The sequence below is a fragment of the Ruditapes philippinarum genome, unplaced genomic scaffold, assembly GCF_026571515.1.
Source record: "Ruditapes philippinarum isolate M1 unplaced genomic scaffold, ASM2657151v2 ctg124_1_1_1_1, whole genome shotgun sequence".
NCBI classification, from domain to species: domain Eukaryota; kingdom Metazoa; phylum Mollusca; class Bivalvia; order Venerida; family Veneridae; genus Ruditapes; species Ruditapes philippinarum.
In genome coordinates, this window is record NW_026866080.1 from 258,532 (window position 1) to 275,606 (window position 17,075).

The following is a 17,075-nucleotide window of genomic DNA, read 5'->3' on the forward strand; positions in this document are numbered from 1 at the left end:
TACAGTTTCCACATCTTTTAATGTTTAAGTCATGAGATAGGTATTGTTTCTTTCAGTTTTTTTCTTGTATTATGAGATTTCATTTTAGGAAATTACTCTTTATTACTCTTTTTAATCATAATCTAGTTTATTTGCAGATGTACGCTTCCCTGTCATGCTTTTTCTTCCATATAACCCATGTATCCTGTTGGCAAGAGTATAGTCTATTACTTTTCTTTTTATGTCCACATTTTTGTGAAGAAGTCATTTATACACTATCATTATACTCACACTGTTATCAATCCTCAATTTAAAACAGAAACAATACTCTGGGATATAAAGTTATATTTGATGTCCTTATCAACTAGATTGTGTATTCATTAAAAGGCTAAAAGGTACCAAGCAAACAATTTAATATATAAAATAATCTTAAGGGTCGTAAATTCTTTGTGTGCAGAAAGGGACCATGTGACACATGGTTCCTTTTTGCATTAAAATAAGTGCTCAAAACTTATATAGTCATTCAATGCAAAAAGGTACTATGTGACACTTGGTACCTTTTTGCTCAAACTGGTATACATATGGTACCTTTTTGCATTACTAAATGGGAAAATATTGGCATTGTACCTTTTTACATAACCTTGTATGTCTGTAAATAAACTTGATACTACAGAGATATTTCTACAGATTAAAGATAACATTAAAACATAACAAAAAATGTTAAAAAGTCATTTTTGGCCAAAATGTCGCTTGGTACCTTTTTGCTTTAATGGGGCGATATCTGAATGTTCTACACTACTGTGTGTTTTCAGTGTGTTAGGTCAAGAGGTCGTTGGAATCTGGCCTAAGGGTGCAGACAAAGCTGATGTAAACTGTGCACACCTCTCCCATCATGGCACAGCACTTGCTACTGGTGATGATTCAGGCCTCGTCAAATTGTTCGACTTCCCATGCACAGAGAGATATGTAAGCTTCTTAAAGTTATTTTTCTCAGTGTTTGGCTTTTTGCCAAAATGCAAAATAATATGCGGTTTGTTTGTTTTTGTGCAGCTTGTTTCTCTTTTTCCTTTTTTTTTTGGATTCTCATTAAATTTTCAATCTGTGTACAATAATGTTTCCCTATTACTGACCTGTGAAAGTTAAAGGTAGTAGAGACTTTCTCTTTCTTTAAAAAAAAAGAGAGAAAAAAAAGTGAAATTCAAAATTATTATGAGAGAATAGAATCATTTATATGTTTTCAGTTTCCATGAGTTCACATTTCTAAAAAGTTAACAAACTAAACATCTTTAAGTGCTTACAGTAAACTAGAGAAGCTCAGCATAAATTTATCACCAATACAAATTTCCTTCAATTTTGCCAAACATACTTTGGGCGGCTTAATCTAAACATGTGTTATCTTAATTAAATTCTCTTAATACTGTTTAATACTAACTGAAAAATGATTTGCTTTTATCACAAGCCAGTATAAATGAGCCGTGTCATGACAAAACCAACATAATGGGTTTGCGACCAGCATGGATCCAGACCAGCCTAAGCATCCACGCAGTCTGATCAGGATCCATGCTGTTCGCTTACAAACCCTATTACAAGTAGAGAAACTGATAGGGAACAGCATGGATCCTGATCAGACTGCGCGGATGCGCAGGCTGGTCTGGATCCATGCTGGTCGCAAACCCATTATGTTGGTTTTGTCATGACACGGCTCATCAATTATGGCCAGCCAGTAAATCTATGAAGTCTTACAAGTTAATACTGTTTCTGTAATTTTAATTTTCTAATCACTCAATGTAAAAATATAGCATCTATGTAAACCTACTCATTATATTGTCAGCCTTGGGGTAATGGTTTTTCATGTAATTTAATCTCTGCAATTATTGACGGAAATGTAGTTGAATCTTAGTATTCTTTACGAATATCTTTTTACTTACATAAGTAAGTTACTGACCAAGACCCATAACTCTAGCAGGGATTTTACTGAATTATTCCCCATTGTAAAATTCCTGCATGGGTGTTTCTACTCCAGCACTGAGAATATAGTCAAGTGTGATGTCTTGTGACAGATTTTGTTATATATTTAGTATAAAAACATTGTTGGGAGAATAAGGCAATTTTTGGGTGGTGGAATAAAGAGTTTTCATGATGAGGTTGGGGGAATAAGGCAATTTTAGGGTGGGAAGAAATCAGGAATTTTTCAGAATGTGAATACGGCAATTTTTAAGTGAGAACTTTAGGGCAGGGAAATAAAGAAAGTTTTTGCAGGGGAGTAAGGGAAGATAGTGATGTAGGAATAAGGAGATTTTTGTTAAATATACATGTAGTAACTGCATGATAATGTTATTGTATGTGCATGTTGGACTTGTTAACTCCGCTTTTGGTCCTCTTATATTTCATGCGTAGGAGATGGTAAGTACAGGCACATGCTGGAAATGTTGTATAACTAACCATTTAGTGCATGAGTCAATATTTGCTATGGATCAAGTGCTTATTATGTAGTATTGTATCATAGTTTGAAGACCTTTCTATTAAGAATGTGTTAGAGTTAAATTGTGTACCCATACATGCACAGTGCCTTCACTGGAGTATAGGTATTAATCACCCACATTCCAGTTACCGTACTGTCTGTCAGGGATAAAAATAGAGAATGTTCGTTGATTGGCTTCAATTTTTCTAGGTTCTACTAATTGTGATGATGCGAAAAATGGTAACAATAGAAAAGTCATATTCAGATATTTTTTCTGGTATCATATTGTGACAACAGGGAACATGTTTTTATTTTTGTCTATGATACAAAAGAAAAAGAACATCAAAACACTCAGTGATCTGATTTATACTCAAGGGTGGGTGGACACTATGCCCTCTGGTACAAATCAGATAGCCTTGTGTTTCGATGCTCTATTACTCGTAACATTTTACCTAGATTTATTCCCGCATGATACATTAAATGCTGCTTGTTGCTTGATTTGTTACATGCACCATCATAAGCTATTTATGTAGACTAGATATGAGTATAGATGCCAGGCAAGGTGGTTGTTAACTGGAAAACTCTGGTTATTAGATTGATGAATGTTGGCAGACTGCCAAATGACTTTTGCAGGGCAAGCAGCCAACAGTTAACAAGATCACTTAAGTGTTCAACTTTTTTCATATATATGCAAGGAATTTCAGTCAAACTATCACAGATAATTGTCATTTCTTCATAGTTATTGTCATTTCCATAGAATGATTGCCAAATTGTCATTTCCATAGAATGATTGCCATTCAAGTATCCTGGGAATGTCTGATTTGATCATTTTTGCCAGAATGATTGCCTCTTTATTGTTGTTCTTCACTCTAGGTTGGGCATTTTGATTTGCCCTTGTTTGTCCATCTGTCTGTCTGTGAGTCTGTTCTCATGTTGTGTCACATACAGCTCTACAAGTGCTTAACTTGCAGTCATGAAACTTTAAAGAAATGTTGATCAGCATGTTAAGGTGTGCACCTGGGGTTTCACATTTATTCAGTTTTGTCATGAGTTATTGCCCTTGACTTAGTAAAAATTGGCAATTGTGTCGCAATTAAAAATAAATTGTAGTTGTGTACCTAAGATTTTGCTTGCTTTTATTTTCTTTTGAGCATAATTTAGGATATAAAATTGAGATTTGAAATTCTTAATATTGGGAAAAATGTGCACATAGGGGTTTGCTTATAGAGTTATTGCCCCTGAATTTAGTCTACGGCCTTCTTGGTCAATTCCTACGCATCAAAACTCCAAACTGGTGTTAAATAGCCGATAAACACTGCTCAGTCCGATATTATTTCTTAAATATTAATTAATGTTATATAAAACTCATATTCATCAAAATATCCTTGACATTGTATAGTTAGTAACCTTGATAAAAGCTTAGTTAGTCGTAAAGGTTAAACACTTAATTCTTGTGAAGATTTTGAAAACTGATTATTTTTTAGTTTGCTAGGGCAGAATATTACACTATCTTTACAACAAGTTCTGTTACAAGTTGTTACTTCAAGATTGTTCTATGAATAAAAAAGAAAAAGAATACACATTAATAAAAATACACATAAATAAGAACAGTCACACTTGCTTTGGTTACTCCTTCATAGATTTTTTTCCACATTGGCACTGTTTTCGTCTACAAGTATTTTCACTTTAGAAAAAGTAATTTCATCCAATTAAGACATCATACCTCCCACCCATTGCATGTTTGAATGAAAGCTTGAATGAAAAGGGCAACCCTTAGGATTCTTACACAGCTGTGCATTAGCTGCATATAATGCAAAATTATTTGTAGCATGTTTTGAAATAGTAGCATAATGTGTACTACATAAAACTGCGAAAAAATGCAGAGAAAGGCAATTTAATGTTTTAAAAAGAATATTATTCATCTGTGTGTAATAAGGATTAAAAATTTATCATAATTGATCAGTTAAACACCTTTACTTTCATAAAAGGGTTAAAAAATCATGATATCTCACAATTTTGACCAAGGATCTCTCTGTTTACGTTAAATGACCGTATTGTTTAGAATCTTCATAAAATCCAACTCATTTACATTTTCATGCTGATTGTTAAATGATTTGAAGGTAACAATATGTCAGGTTTTATACAGAAATTGGCTGGGTCTCAGCAATTAGATAGATTATTTTAAATATATGGTCATTTATAGATAATCTAAAATATGTAAATTATTTGACAGTTTACTAACAAGATATTCAATTTAGTTTCCTGATATTTTCTACATTCCACTGGTAATTGTTCTTTCACAAGGTTTTGATGTGTTTTTCTAATTTTCTATTGCAGGCACCCCATAAATCATTTGTAGGTCATTCAGCACATGTGACTAATGTAAGGTTTACAGCCGATGATAAATACATGATTAGCACTGGTGGAGATGATTGTTGGTAAGTTGTCAGTCATTGTTTATTTCTTGTTTTTCCTTACAGTTTATTTATTGCTCCTACCTGTGACATCATCTATAAAGACTGTCAGTTGTTTTAAGGGTGAAGCGCATGGATGCAGAAATTTCCTTGTTTCTAAAGCGCCCATTATTCTTTAACATGCCAGAGTTCAAGTTTATGAAAAATTCTCAAAACTCAAACTCGGATCTCAGGCATTTGCTTGTTCAGAAACTACCAAAAAATGTACAGTGACCAATGAAAATTCTGAGATTTTTAACTCAGGAAAAAAAATTGCGACCTCAAAGCCTAGTGTATAGTGTCATTTTATTGGCATTATTATTGGGACCTTGTTAGGGGACTCATCAAAAAGACTTTAAGTATTGTAAGTTGTTCAGCAGGGGTTGAACTTGCAACTCCTGGATTACTAATGGCTCTAAAATTTTGAAGATTATTTAAACCAGTTATGCACTCTGTCATTTGATTGCTTGATTCTGAATATAGATTTTGAAACAGACCAATGGTTCTGGTTTGAGTTTATACATACTTGATTCAATAAATTGCTCAAAATTAAAGGCAAAATTCATATTCAATGTTTAAATATCATTGAAATAGGCTTAAGTTGATTAAATATCATTATAATGTATGACTATTTTTACATTTCAGTGTGTTTGTCTGGAAATGCATATAGGATTTACCAAATTTTGAAAACGGGACAATAACAACTCTACGAAAGATTAACACATTCCTTCTCATAAACAATAAGTTATTAAGATAGTTCTGGTGTAATAGTGAGTGGTTGTACAACTAATTAAAGCCATTTCATTGGCTGATTAACAGTCTGGTGTCAGTGTTTTAGACCAATGAGCATCACCTTTAGTAATTGTTTACGTTTTTCAGAACTGCCATTTCGTTGGTTGATTAATGATCTGGTGACAGTGTTTTAGACCAATGAGCAATACCTTTAGTGATTGTTTACATTTTTCAGAACTGCCATTTTATTGGTTGATTTATTATATGGTGAAGATGTTTTAGACCAATGAACTGTATTTTTATAATACTACACACATTTTGAAGTTATATTTAGAATAATCCTTTTGGTATTTTGTGTGTAAAGTCTGCACATATTTGTTGCGGATGTGGATATTCAGATCTGAAGTTTTTACATATCAGTTAATAGATACTTTTTTTGTGATTATAAATATTCAAGTTTATAAGTCAAGTTTTAAATATGTTATCTTTATTGCTATTTATAATATAAGTAAACTTATATACTAGTATACATTTTTTTAATGAAATTTTTTTTTGATTTTTTTTTTTGCTACATCATTTTGGAAGTAAACTATGAAACTGATATTTACTAAAATAGAATACACTAAAAACGGAGGAAATTATGGTTTACTATAAGGTTTAGAAGCATCAATCCTGTAAACATAAAAAACAACATATAATAACATTTTTTTTGGTATGTTTGTAAAACAATGAATGGTTTTGGTGCTCAAAAATTTTAATTTGCTCATTTTCAGTCCATTTCTCTGTCGCTTGAATCATTCAAAAATAATTGTTTTGGTTTACATTAAAGCTGAAGTTTAAATTCTGTTTTTTACTCTTTATATTATATCATATTCAGGTACATTGTATATTAAGACTGTATAATTGCTTATGTGTATATTTAGAACTATGAAATTATGTACATTATTTTGTATTTACATATTAACACATATCAAAGTTGTTACTTTCTGAAGATGCTTATTTACATATTTACCATTTACTATTGTATGAATTGTGTTTAAAGAGGTCAAGGTAAAACCGTCATTTATCAGTAGAATTAATTAAGGAAGGTGTTTAAAGGGGCTCTCTGAAGGTCTTGTGGTCAAGGTCTCTCACATTGAATCTTTTCAACCTCACCACTGTAGGTTCAAATCCAGTGAGGAACTTTGGATTCTTTAATGTTAGGAAGCTATCTAGCTAGCTTATAGAAGGTTATTGCTTGTACTCAGGTGACCACTTGTACTCAGGCAACCGATGTACTTGTGTGACTGCTGGTACTAAGACCTGATTGTACTCAGGCAGCTGCTTGTATTCAGGTGAATAATGTACAGAGGAGCACATAAAGTTTTACTTAGGAACATTTGATCTCACAATATAACATTAAACAATTACAGTGTTAGTGTGTCTTGAAGTTGAAATTGAACCAAACAGAAATTGAGATTATGATAGGGATACCTTGATCTCTTTGATTTTGCGTAAAGTATGTTTTATTAGTGCTTTTTCTCATTCTCTCCGTCCAAAGATAAATGACTTTTTCACTACATGTCCTTTTATATGCGGTATACAAAAATATTACATTTTAGAATGTACATGATACAAATGTTTATTGTTTAGAATACTAGTACATGTAGTACTATTGTTTGTTTGTAAATATATGTATACTTTCTTTAAGTTAAGTCAACTTTTTATGACCTTGACTTTAAAAAATTTGACATTTGAGATTTGTAACCACAATGGCTGTTGGCAGCTATGTTCCCGTTTATAAGACTCAATCCCTCGGGGCCAATACTCATTAACCCTTTCACTGCCATAGGGACGGCTTAAGCCGTCCCTGTTATTTTCGGCGTAATTTTGCCATATGGACGGCTTTAGCTGTTTCTATAATAATAATAGTAATAATAATAAATAAGTAATAATAAAAATAATAATAAATATAAAGAAAATTATACCATCGGCAATAATTATTATTCGGATTTGGAAACATATATAATTATTATAATACTAATTACAAATAATAATAATTATATTAATTATTAATATAGTAATTTCTTAGAAAACCTCTGGCAAATAGGTGATCAATAAAACAATAACCCTCTGGCAGTGGAAGGGTTAAGGTGGCAAATTATCACCATTGAGCCCTGCACTGCTTTGGTTTAACTCTCTAGTAATATCAACAAATATTTTTTTTCTGAATATACACATTTTATTTAAATGACTGTGATAGTAAATATTTTGTCTTTTTTGAAATGTATATTTTGTTTGTATTGTAAATTATATTTCATTACATTTGTTTATATTTATATTAAGGTACCTTGATATTGTATATTTTGATTATAAATCTCTCAAATGTGCTTATTAGTAAAGACCACAGAGTGTAACCTCTGCAGAACAAATACCTCAAGTAGGACTCCACGACAAATTTCACCTCCCCAAAGAGCAATTCCTCTCAACAACAACCAAAGGGTGTTACTCTGTGGAGGTTATACTATGTCTCGATATACATATAAATATGATTATGTACTTTAAAAGTAAAAGTTTTAAGAGTATTTTAAAGGAACTCCACTGAGGCTCAAAAAACCTAGAAACATAAAATTTGAATTTCTTTCATAGAGCAACTGGAGTACTTTAAACAGAACAGTATGCATAGATAATTTAGAAAAACAATTGGAAACAAATTTAAAATCGTATTTTTGTGCTACTATTCTAAACCCGATTTGAGTGAAAAGCGTTGCAATGCCTTTCAATTTTTGGTCATTTTTCACAATTAGAATAGTTATTTTGGAAAAACTGAGCGAGTGAATTATCGGAAATTTTGCACACAAGTTTTAAGTCTAGACCTACATCAAATGAAACATTAATCTCTAAAATTATTTCCAGTCCTGTCACATCAAAAAACCACAGTGGAGTCCCTTTAAGTGTAGGACTGGACTTATGAAATGAAAAGTTTATTATTGAGAAACTAAAAGAAAAAAGGTAGAAGAACTTAGACCTTTATTCAAATGGAGGTTATCTTCTATGATTATGCCATAATCATGGCTAGAGTTCCTGTATATTTCAATCATGACAATTTTTGTATTTTGTTTTTTAAATTTTTTATGGAGTTCATGTAACTTTACTATTTGTAGCAAATGGTAGTTGATCTGAAGTTAGTGTAATGTAGATTTAAGTTTTTACATACTTTGATAATAATGTATTATAAGATAGATTTAAATTTTTCTCATGCTTTTCTCCAGCTTATCATAGGTAGATTCTCGTTAATAGTTAGTGAAACAAATACGTTTAAGTATTATGTATTCAAAACTGAAATTTGAAATATTAATGAATTTCTAATTAATAAATCTATCAAATAATTTGCGGAACTATGGTTTTTCACTGAAATTGTTTGGAATTACACATGCAAGGCATATTATTGCCACTGAAACATGTAAGTTAAGAAGAGTTTGGAAATAAAAATAAAAAAAACTTCTAATATTTCCTTATACAAACAGATAAATATTTACTTTTCAAATCTTTTTTACAGACTTTTTTGTCAGTATGTAAACATTTTCTTTTTGCCAATTATAGGCAAGATTATGGTAGTTTTTTTTTACACCAATTTAGACATAAAATTTCATACAGAATTAATGTGCTGTTTCTGAATGTTCCTCTTTCCTACATGTATATAGAAAAGCAGAGCAAGTCTCGTTAGATTACCAGTATGGTATCTTATTATTTATTACAATTTTTAAGCTTTACAAATTATCAAGGCAGCTAGGTTTAGTGTTTAAAATAACATTCTACATTAAAATTTAGTAGTAATCTCATGTACATTAGATAAATAAACTATATAATATTTAAAGTATTTCCTGTTATGTTATTTTCCCCCGAGTTTACCATCTTTCGTATAACGTTGAAGTCTTCCTTCATTTAGAAGTAAAATTTCTGACTGGATTGTTCACACCCGACGGTTCTTCAGTTAGAGTCTACAAAAGTTCAATTTTTTAGAACTCTTTGATTCCTACACTGACCTTTTCAGGTATATGCCACCAGTATTGAGCTAGGTAAGCATGCATTGCTGAGCCTTATAATTGTTAAAGTGAATAGCTCGATTAGTTTTGAAGATAAATGTTTCACCAAGAATTTTTTTGAGTCCACAAGGGGCCTTAATTTTCTCATAATCTGTGCTAGAGTTATGTGCTTTGAGTAGTGACCTCCTACTATTATTTTAAAGATGTTTGTGAAGTTAAAGCAAATTTCTTAACCCTTTCACTGCCATAGGGACAGCATATGCCATCCCTATTATTTTTGACGTATTTGCCATATGGACAGCTTTTGCCGTTTCTATAACAATAATAATAAATATATACATAATTATACCATCGACAATAATTATTATTATACTAGCAGATTTGGAAACCTATATAATTATTATAATACTAATAACAAATAATAATAATATTAATTAATAATATAGTAATTTCTTAGAAAACCTGGCAAATAGGTGATCAATAAATAAATAACCCTCTGGCAGCGAAAGTGTTAAACTTGATACATGTTAACATGTCCATGGCCTATTAATACTTTGACATGGATTTTGACTGAATTATGGCCCTTTGTGAACTTACAAAATGTTTTGCTTGCAACATCATTCTTCAAAATTCACTGAAACTTTAAATTATAAATTGATGTCAGTGTCAAAGGCCCAAGTACCGTCTGATTAGCTCAATTGATAGAATGTTGGACTTTTAGCCTGGATTCAGTTTCTGGACAGTGCAAGTCAATTTCATTGTTACTGATCATGAAATTCTTTCTTTCTTCCCTTTAGTTTTTTTTCCACTATATAATTTGACTCTTACCAATGGTCACCTCTCGACACCAGCCAACAGCCACTTATTTTTCTAAACAAAGGAAAAATTACCCCTTGAACTGCCAGCAAACATTTTTGCTGACTGTGCTATTTATGCTTGTCAGTGTCAGCAAGTAATGAATACCTATATATACAAGAAAGGGTCCTGTATTCCCCATTTTTTATGTCTCTACAACCATAACACTTCAATGACATTAAAACATTGTGTCGTCTGTGACAGGCAAACCCTCCGAGCAATAGCAGCCAATTTGCTGATGGCTGTTGAAGGGAGGTTGCAGTCTGTAAATGTATAAATCCCTATGTTGGGAGGGGGTAGTGAACAAACATTGTAAAATTTGTCAAATTTATTAACAACAATTCGATATATAAATACATAGGTAAAAAAATGAATAAATATCACAGTGTTAAGGGAATCATCAATCAAAAATATGTTAGTTTGTAATCAATACAATGTAGTCATGTGAAATACTGAAATGGGATAAAACGTACATACATGTTCATTCTCTTTATACATTGACCCTGACCTTTTTGGCTTTACAAAATGGTGAGAAATTATTTATTTTTAAAACAGTTACATTGACATTCATAAATTTCATGTACACAGTCTCTACATAATGATTTAACTAAAAACCAAATCTGTTAGTGTTATTTAATTAAGATTTAAACAGTTTTGTAATATTCTAATGTAATTTTTTAAACCAGTATGATTTCAATTCATTTAGAATATGTTTTATGAATAAAAAAGATATTTATTGCAATAGTATTTCCTTTTGTTTATCATAACAAATATTGCCATTCTAAATGTGCCAGTTTTCAAAATTGATACTTATGACAACAGCTACGTTAATCACACATCAACTGTTTTGGAATTGAACCCAACTGTACTGTAAGCATGAAGCTTATATTGTCACCTCAGTGCAGTAACAGGTTCACTCCTATTAAATCATATAAGAAGTTAACTTATTTCTGCACCAAGGTGATGCTATGACTGGATCGTATAAGCTTATATAAATTATACATGTATAATAACCTATAAACAATTCAAATTTAAGAAATTCTTAATATTTCTTTGGTTGGTAACTTGGTAACACATAAATAAAACATTAGACAGTGTGTTGGACTACTCTTGGTGCTTGATACTAATAATGTAAAATTTTCTAAATTGAATAATGGCTATAATTCTGTCAAAATTTATGTTAAATTTATGGACCTTAAACAGTGACCTCATACTGTGCTCTGAAATAAGTGTGTGAAGTTTCAACCTATTCCCTTGGGTACTTTTGGAGAAAACAAGTCACACACAAAAACTAAGTAACCAAAGTGTGACACAGACACCTTGGTGAGTTAAAATAGCTTTCCCTTAATTCTGCAAATATTCAAACTAAAAATGTGACATAAGTACAGAAAACTTTAAAAATATCTTACACTAAAGTTTCATTTTGTCATAAAGTTTGGGTTTTTTTGTGGTAAATTTTGACATGATTCTTTTCTGTAACAACAGTAACATTCTATGTTACAGTCCTGGAAATAAAAAAAGGGTTAATAATGTTAGCAAATTTGGCTAAAACCAAACTCCAGTTTCCTATTGAAATAATGTTACATTTTTTTGGCAATATGCGGAATAAAGTTCCTATCTAACACTCAAACATACACACACAAGTACAGAATTCTTAAAAAATAAATTTGGGGGGAAAATTGTCTACATTTTCACAAATCAATTGTCCATTTCTGATAATGTATACATAAGTGATAATGTACATAACCTCTGTTCCACACATTAATTGTATATAAAAGACACAATCTAAACTATTTCTTAGACATGTTTCTTAAATGAAGACCTATGTCTGAATAATTAAGACTAGTATTAGATAATCTAAAACTACTTTCTTTTAATTACTATAACATGTGACAATTTATACTTAATTTCTAACAATAGAAAGACTACTTATCTAAAAATATTTTGACATAAGCTAAGAAGATTGACCAAGTAACCCTTACTCTGCTGAGATGATCAGTCTAGGCGACCAGACTATAGAGTTAGTCCAGTCTGCACATACGAGCAGTTAGACCAATCTCTATACAGGCTGACTACCTAAAAATTTCCATCTTTGCATCCCCAAAATTGGTAATGAGAAGTTTCAAAAATGGAAGCTGGCCAAGTCCATTTAAGAAATTCAGCAGGTTAAAGGGTTAAAAAGTAAGAAGAGGTATAATGGTGACTGATAAAACTACATATATATCATACTGATTCAAATAAATGCCCCTACCTGGTGAGTTGATATTGAAGACAGACACATTAAAGGAATCACTCAAAATAGTGCTTATTTCAATATCATTATAATCAATTTTCTTTGTTTGATTAGATAAAGTTCATATAAAATTTTTTAATATAATTTCACAATAATTATTATGACTCATAGTTGAAATATTGTATTCATGAATGTCTATCCATACCCCAGCTCATAGTAAGTAGTAAGTGCATGTAAATGACTAAATGTCAAGCTTCCGGGCTTTTAAATAACCTAAGAAAATGAGATGTATGGTCTAATTACTGAACTATAATTTATAAATATAATTTCTTACTGGGCTAATTGGTACTATGATTTGAGATTCATTCCTGGAACAGCATTTCTAAGAATCAGTATGATATCATTTCTACATTGACTAGTTATCACAATACATTCATGTTTCAACATTAATGCTGGTTTAAATGGCTAAAACTGTAAGAATATTGCCAATTGATAGATCCCTTCTCTGACCTTTCAGTTAAGTAATAGCAGACGATGTCGTCAAATTCTGATTGTAATCCACTTATCTGATAATTTAAATTTGACAGAATTAAGTCATGAAGGGACCTATACATTGGCTTATATTGTACATAATTTATATCAGTACATTTTGAAATTTCACCAATTTACAAAAGCATACTTCATTCTGTTAACATTTTTAACAGTGTCAAAATCACATCAAAACATGAAAAAATAATATTCAGTTTAACATAAACAGAAAAAAAACTTGTTAATCATACTTCATATTTTCTTCTTTTCAGTATCATTTTTATCTAGTCTGATGTTCTGAAAGTTTTAAACTTTCAAATGAGAAAAAGTTAAAAGTTACTTTTAACTATAAAAGCAATAATAAATCGTAATATTTGGAAATTTTAATACCAAGAAAGAAATTGGTATAACCAAGTTTACCCTAAAGATTATAATACAGAAGTGTGAACATATTGCTTGAATTTCATTTAAAACTAATCTCTGAATCATGACCGGCTCAGATAAAATATAAATTCACAGCTGATGAAAAATTCAAAATGAGCCAAAATATTGATGAAACATTAAAATAAAAATCATTTCTTTTCCTGGCTCTTTTCTTGGTCTCTTTCTTTTTTCATTCTCTCAACCTCATTCATCATGTATTCTAAAGGCTTTTCTGGCTTTGTGTATACAATACTAGCTGTTAGTTGCTGAAAAAAATGAGAAAAACGTTGTCATTTGACTAGCCTAAACATAAACAGTCTTATATCATGTCATAGGATATAGTCTGAATGCAGTATACAGTAGGCATTTGCTATAAAGATATTAATAGTGTGGGTGGACCAACACTCGGCGTAAAAATACTATATTTGATAAGGCAAATTCAAATCAACTTCAACAAACCTCAATGTTATATGTCCATTTTCAAGACCTATGATATTTTTTTAAATAGCCATCGTGTAAAATTCGCTAATCCCAAAATGATGTGCATGGCTGGAGCTATAGAAAGTCCTGATAAACAAGAGTCAGAGTGGTTTGTGTGAAATTGTAACATAACTTGACGTACAATACTACATGATGCAGGATTGTTTTTCGAATAAAATCTCTTTTTTATCTTATGAAGAAAAGATATTGAATAAATTGTAACAACAAAATTAGGTTCATGCATTTACAAGTATCCAACTTTTTGTTTAAATTTTACAGCCCCAGAACTTATGTGTTAAAAGATTTCAATTATTTATATGTTGGGGATTACATACGGTTGTTTGTCTGCTATAAGCATGACTTTACCAGCAGTGAATCACACCAGGATAACATAGTGAAAGATGTAAATAAAAGCACCAGTGACCTAAATTGGAGATAACTCGAGTCATTTTCAGATATTCTAAAAATAATGTTTTTTACAGCCAGCATTGGTTTCACCACTCTAATTATCACATACCGTGTCGCTTCTGCCACTCAGTACAAATGGTCAGCTTTTGCGCGGCCATGTGATTTCATTATGAATGTTATTTGCATTATACTAAAATAGAGTAAAGGCTAGCTAACAGTAAGCATTTCACACTACACTTGTAAATGAAAAATGATTCTTTCTCACTTTCAACAATCTTTATTTTGGGTATGTGATAAATAGAAGTTTATTTTTGTTGATTCATTACTGAATATATTGATCATATCCCTGCAATTTTAGCACCAAAACAAAACCATAGATTAAGTGACAGGTATATGCATTTATTTGTTCTAACATAAATACATACCTGAAAGAGTTGAAGAATATTATGGTTTTCTAAGTAAGTAATTGCTTTATTGTATGGATCTTTCATCGGTTGAACATATTCAATGTCCTGTTCTGTGACTATAGACGAATCTTTCAGGGAATTTGACGTTGCTTCATCTTTGGAATTGTTTGAAATATTGTTCATTGCTTTATTCATTGCCTGTGCAATCTCATTTTGTGCTGCTTTGACAATTTCATCGTTTTTCGATGTGCTTCCCTCTCCATCCGCCATGTTTGTTTACTTCCGGTGTCATGGAATTATGGTCAAAGACCACTAAATTTATAGAAGTTCGGACCATGGACGTTTCGGACCAGATTTTTTGTTTTTTTCGGACCAGATTTTGGGACATATCGGACCATGTGATGATCATTACGGATCATGATGTGGACACTGTGAACCAGAATATATATTCCTTTTTATATGTAATAATTTCTTATTTCAGGATGTATTTACAAGAATTAGTAAGGATTCGCCATTCTAACGATTCGCCACATAACGATTCGACACAGAGTAATAACGATTAGCCACAGTTAAATAACGATTCGCCACGGTATGATTATTAGTATGATGATTTTTTTAGTAATCAACAAACTTTTTTCTTTTTATAATAATTTGACAATGACAAGAATTTAATATTGTTGATTACTACAAGTAATATGAAGTTAAGCCCACATCGCGGACTTTCAATTTATCAAAGTAACATTATTGCAGGAGTACAATTATAAGAAAGTAATTATATGTTGAAATAAATATTGAATTAATCGTAAACATATATGGCAATTAATATTTATATTTATATATATCATGGAGCTAAATATATCTGTGTATATATATATTTATATATATATTATAGAATGTCAAATATTTAAAAAAAAAGGGGGGGGGGTCATGTGTATTGCAAAAACATGTGTTTATTACGAAAATTGATATATGATAATTGATTAAAGAACGCATATCTAAAACATTTGTCACACGTTTTATCTTAGGATTTTTGTAGAAATATTTAATCGACGCCGAAATAATCCTTTAATTCTCTAACAATGTGAACAACTGTGCACAATCTGAGTTCCCTCACAATTGGATACTCCTACATGTAGTTTTTGTCACTTTGTTATGTTAACAATGTGTTATCTTATTTTGGAAATAAAAAAAAATATTGAGAGAGTAATTATAAAAAAGATGTTATAAAAAAGGATATGTTAATTTGTATTTTTTCTGACAATAGAAATAACTGTAATTTTGGTAGATCTAATTAAATATGTTTTCACAGATATATTAACAATCTTATATTTAACTCCATGATGTTTTTATGTGTTTCTATTCAATAACAGCTGATTTTGTTAAAATTTTAAAAAAGTAAAGATTTTTACTCTGTGTTTGTAAATTTTGTAATGAAATATGTTTGTTATCATGTGTCTTTATTCAATAAAAGCTGTTTTCGCATAATTTTCCAGTTTACGTAAATAACAAAGTTTAACTTATATACAATGTGTAATGTAATTTTGGTAATAAAATATTTGGTTTTCGTGTATTTTTATTCAAAAAATATGTTTTTAATATAAATAATTTATGTAATTAACAAATGAAATATATATATATTATTCATTCGAAAAATAAATATGATTAAGTACTGGATAAAAATCTTAAAACAGAATGATACTGCTCTGGTTAGAAGAAGCTATTTAATGTTAAAAGTAGATGCAGATCGTAATTTAAAATATAATGGGAAAAATTGGGCTTTTCAAATAAAAAATATTTTACAAGAACATGGTTTATTGTATGTATGGAATGATCAATTTGAAATCGATATTCCTTTTTCATTGATTAAACAGAGAATTATTGATAACTTTTTACAAAAATGGTACTCTGATATCAATAACTCCAATCGTTTACAGTCATATTGTGTCTTTAAGTATGAATTCGAATTAGAAGAATATCTGAAAGTGATTACTGATAAGAAATATAGAATTGCTATGTCAAGATTTAGAACTTCATCACATAATCTTTTTATAGAATCTGGAAGATATAATGATACTCCACGAGAACAGAGAC

General features: G+C 30.6%; 2 protein-coding genes across 2 annotated transcripts in view; one reads left to right on the forward strand and one right to left on the reverse strand.

The window, feature by feature from the left end:
* LOC132731265 (echinoderm microtubule-associated protein-like 6) overlaps positions 1 to 6,999 on the forward strand; it is a 39,557-nt gene extending 32,558 nt beyond the window's left edge. Inside the window, exons 35-37 of the mRNA XM_060717424.1 lie at positions 792 to 945; positions 4,778 to 4,878; positions 5,539 to 6,999. Coding sequence (XP_060573407.1) covers positions 792 to 945; positions 4,778 to 4,878; positions 5,539 to 5,563 — 280 coding nt within the window. The 3' untranslated portion in view covers positions 5,564 to 6,999. The remainder of the gene's footprint in view (positions 1 to 791; positions 946 to 4,777; positions 4,879 to 5,538) is intronic.
* Positions 7,000 to 13,634: 6,635 nt separating this feature from the next.
* Positions 13,635 to 15,280, reverse strand: LOC132731239 (uncharacterized). The gene is made up of 2 exons (XM_060717379.1): positions 15,003 to 15,280; positions 13,635 to 13,955 (listed from the first exon to the last, which is right to left on the reverse strand). Exons 1-2 carry the CDS (start codon positions 15,252 to 15,254, stop codon positions 13,839 to 13,841), a joined length of 369 nt encoding a protein of 122 aa, XP_060573362.1. The 5' UTR covers positions 15,255 to 15,280; the 3' UTR covers positions 13,635 to 13,838.
* Between the last annotated feature and the right edge of the window lie 1,795 nt (positions 15,281 to 17,075).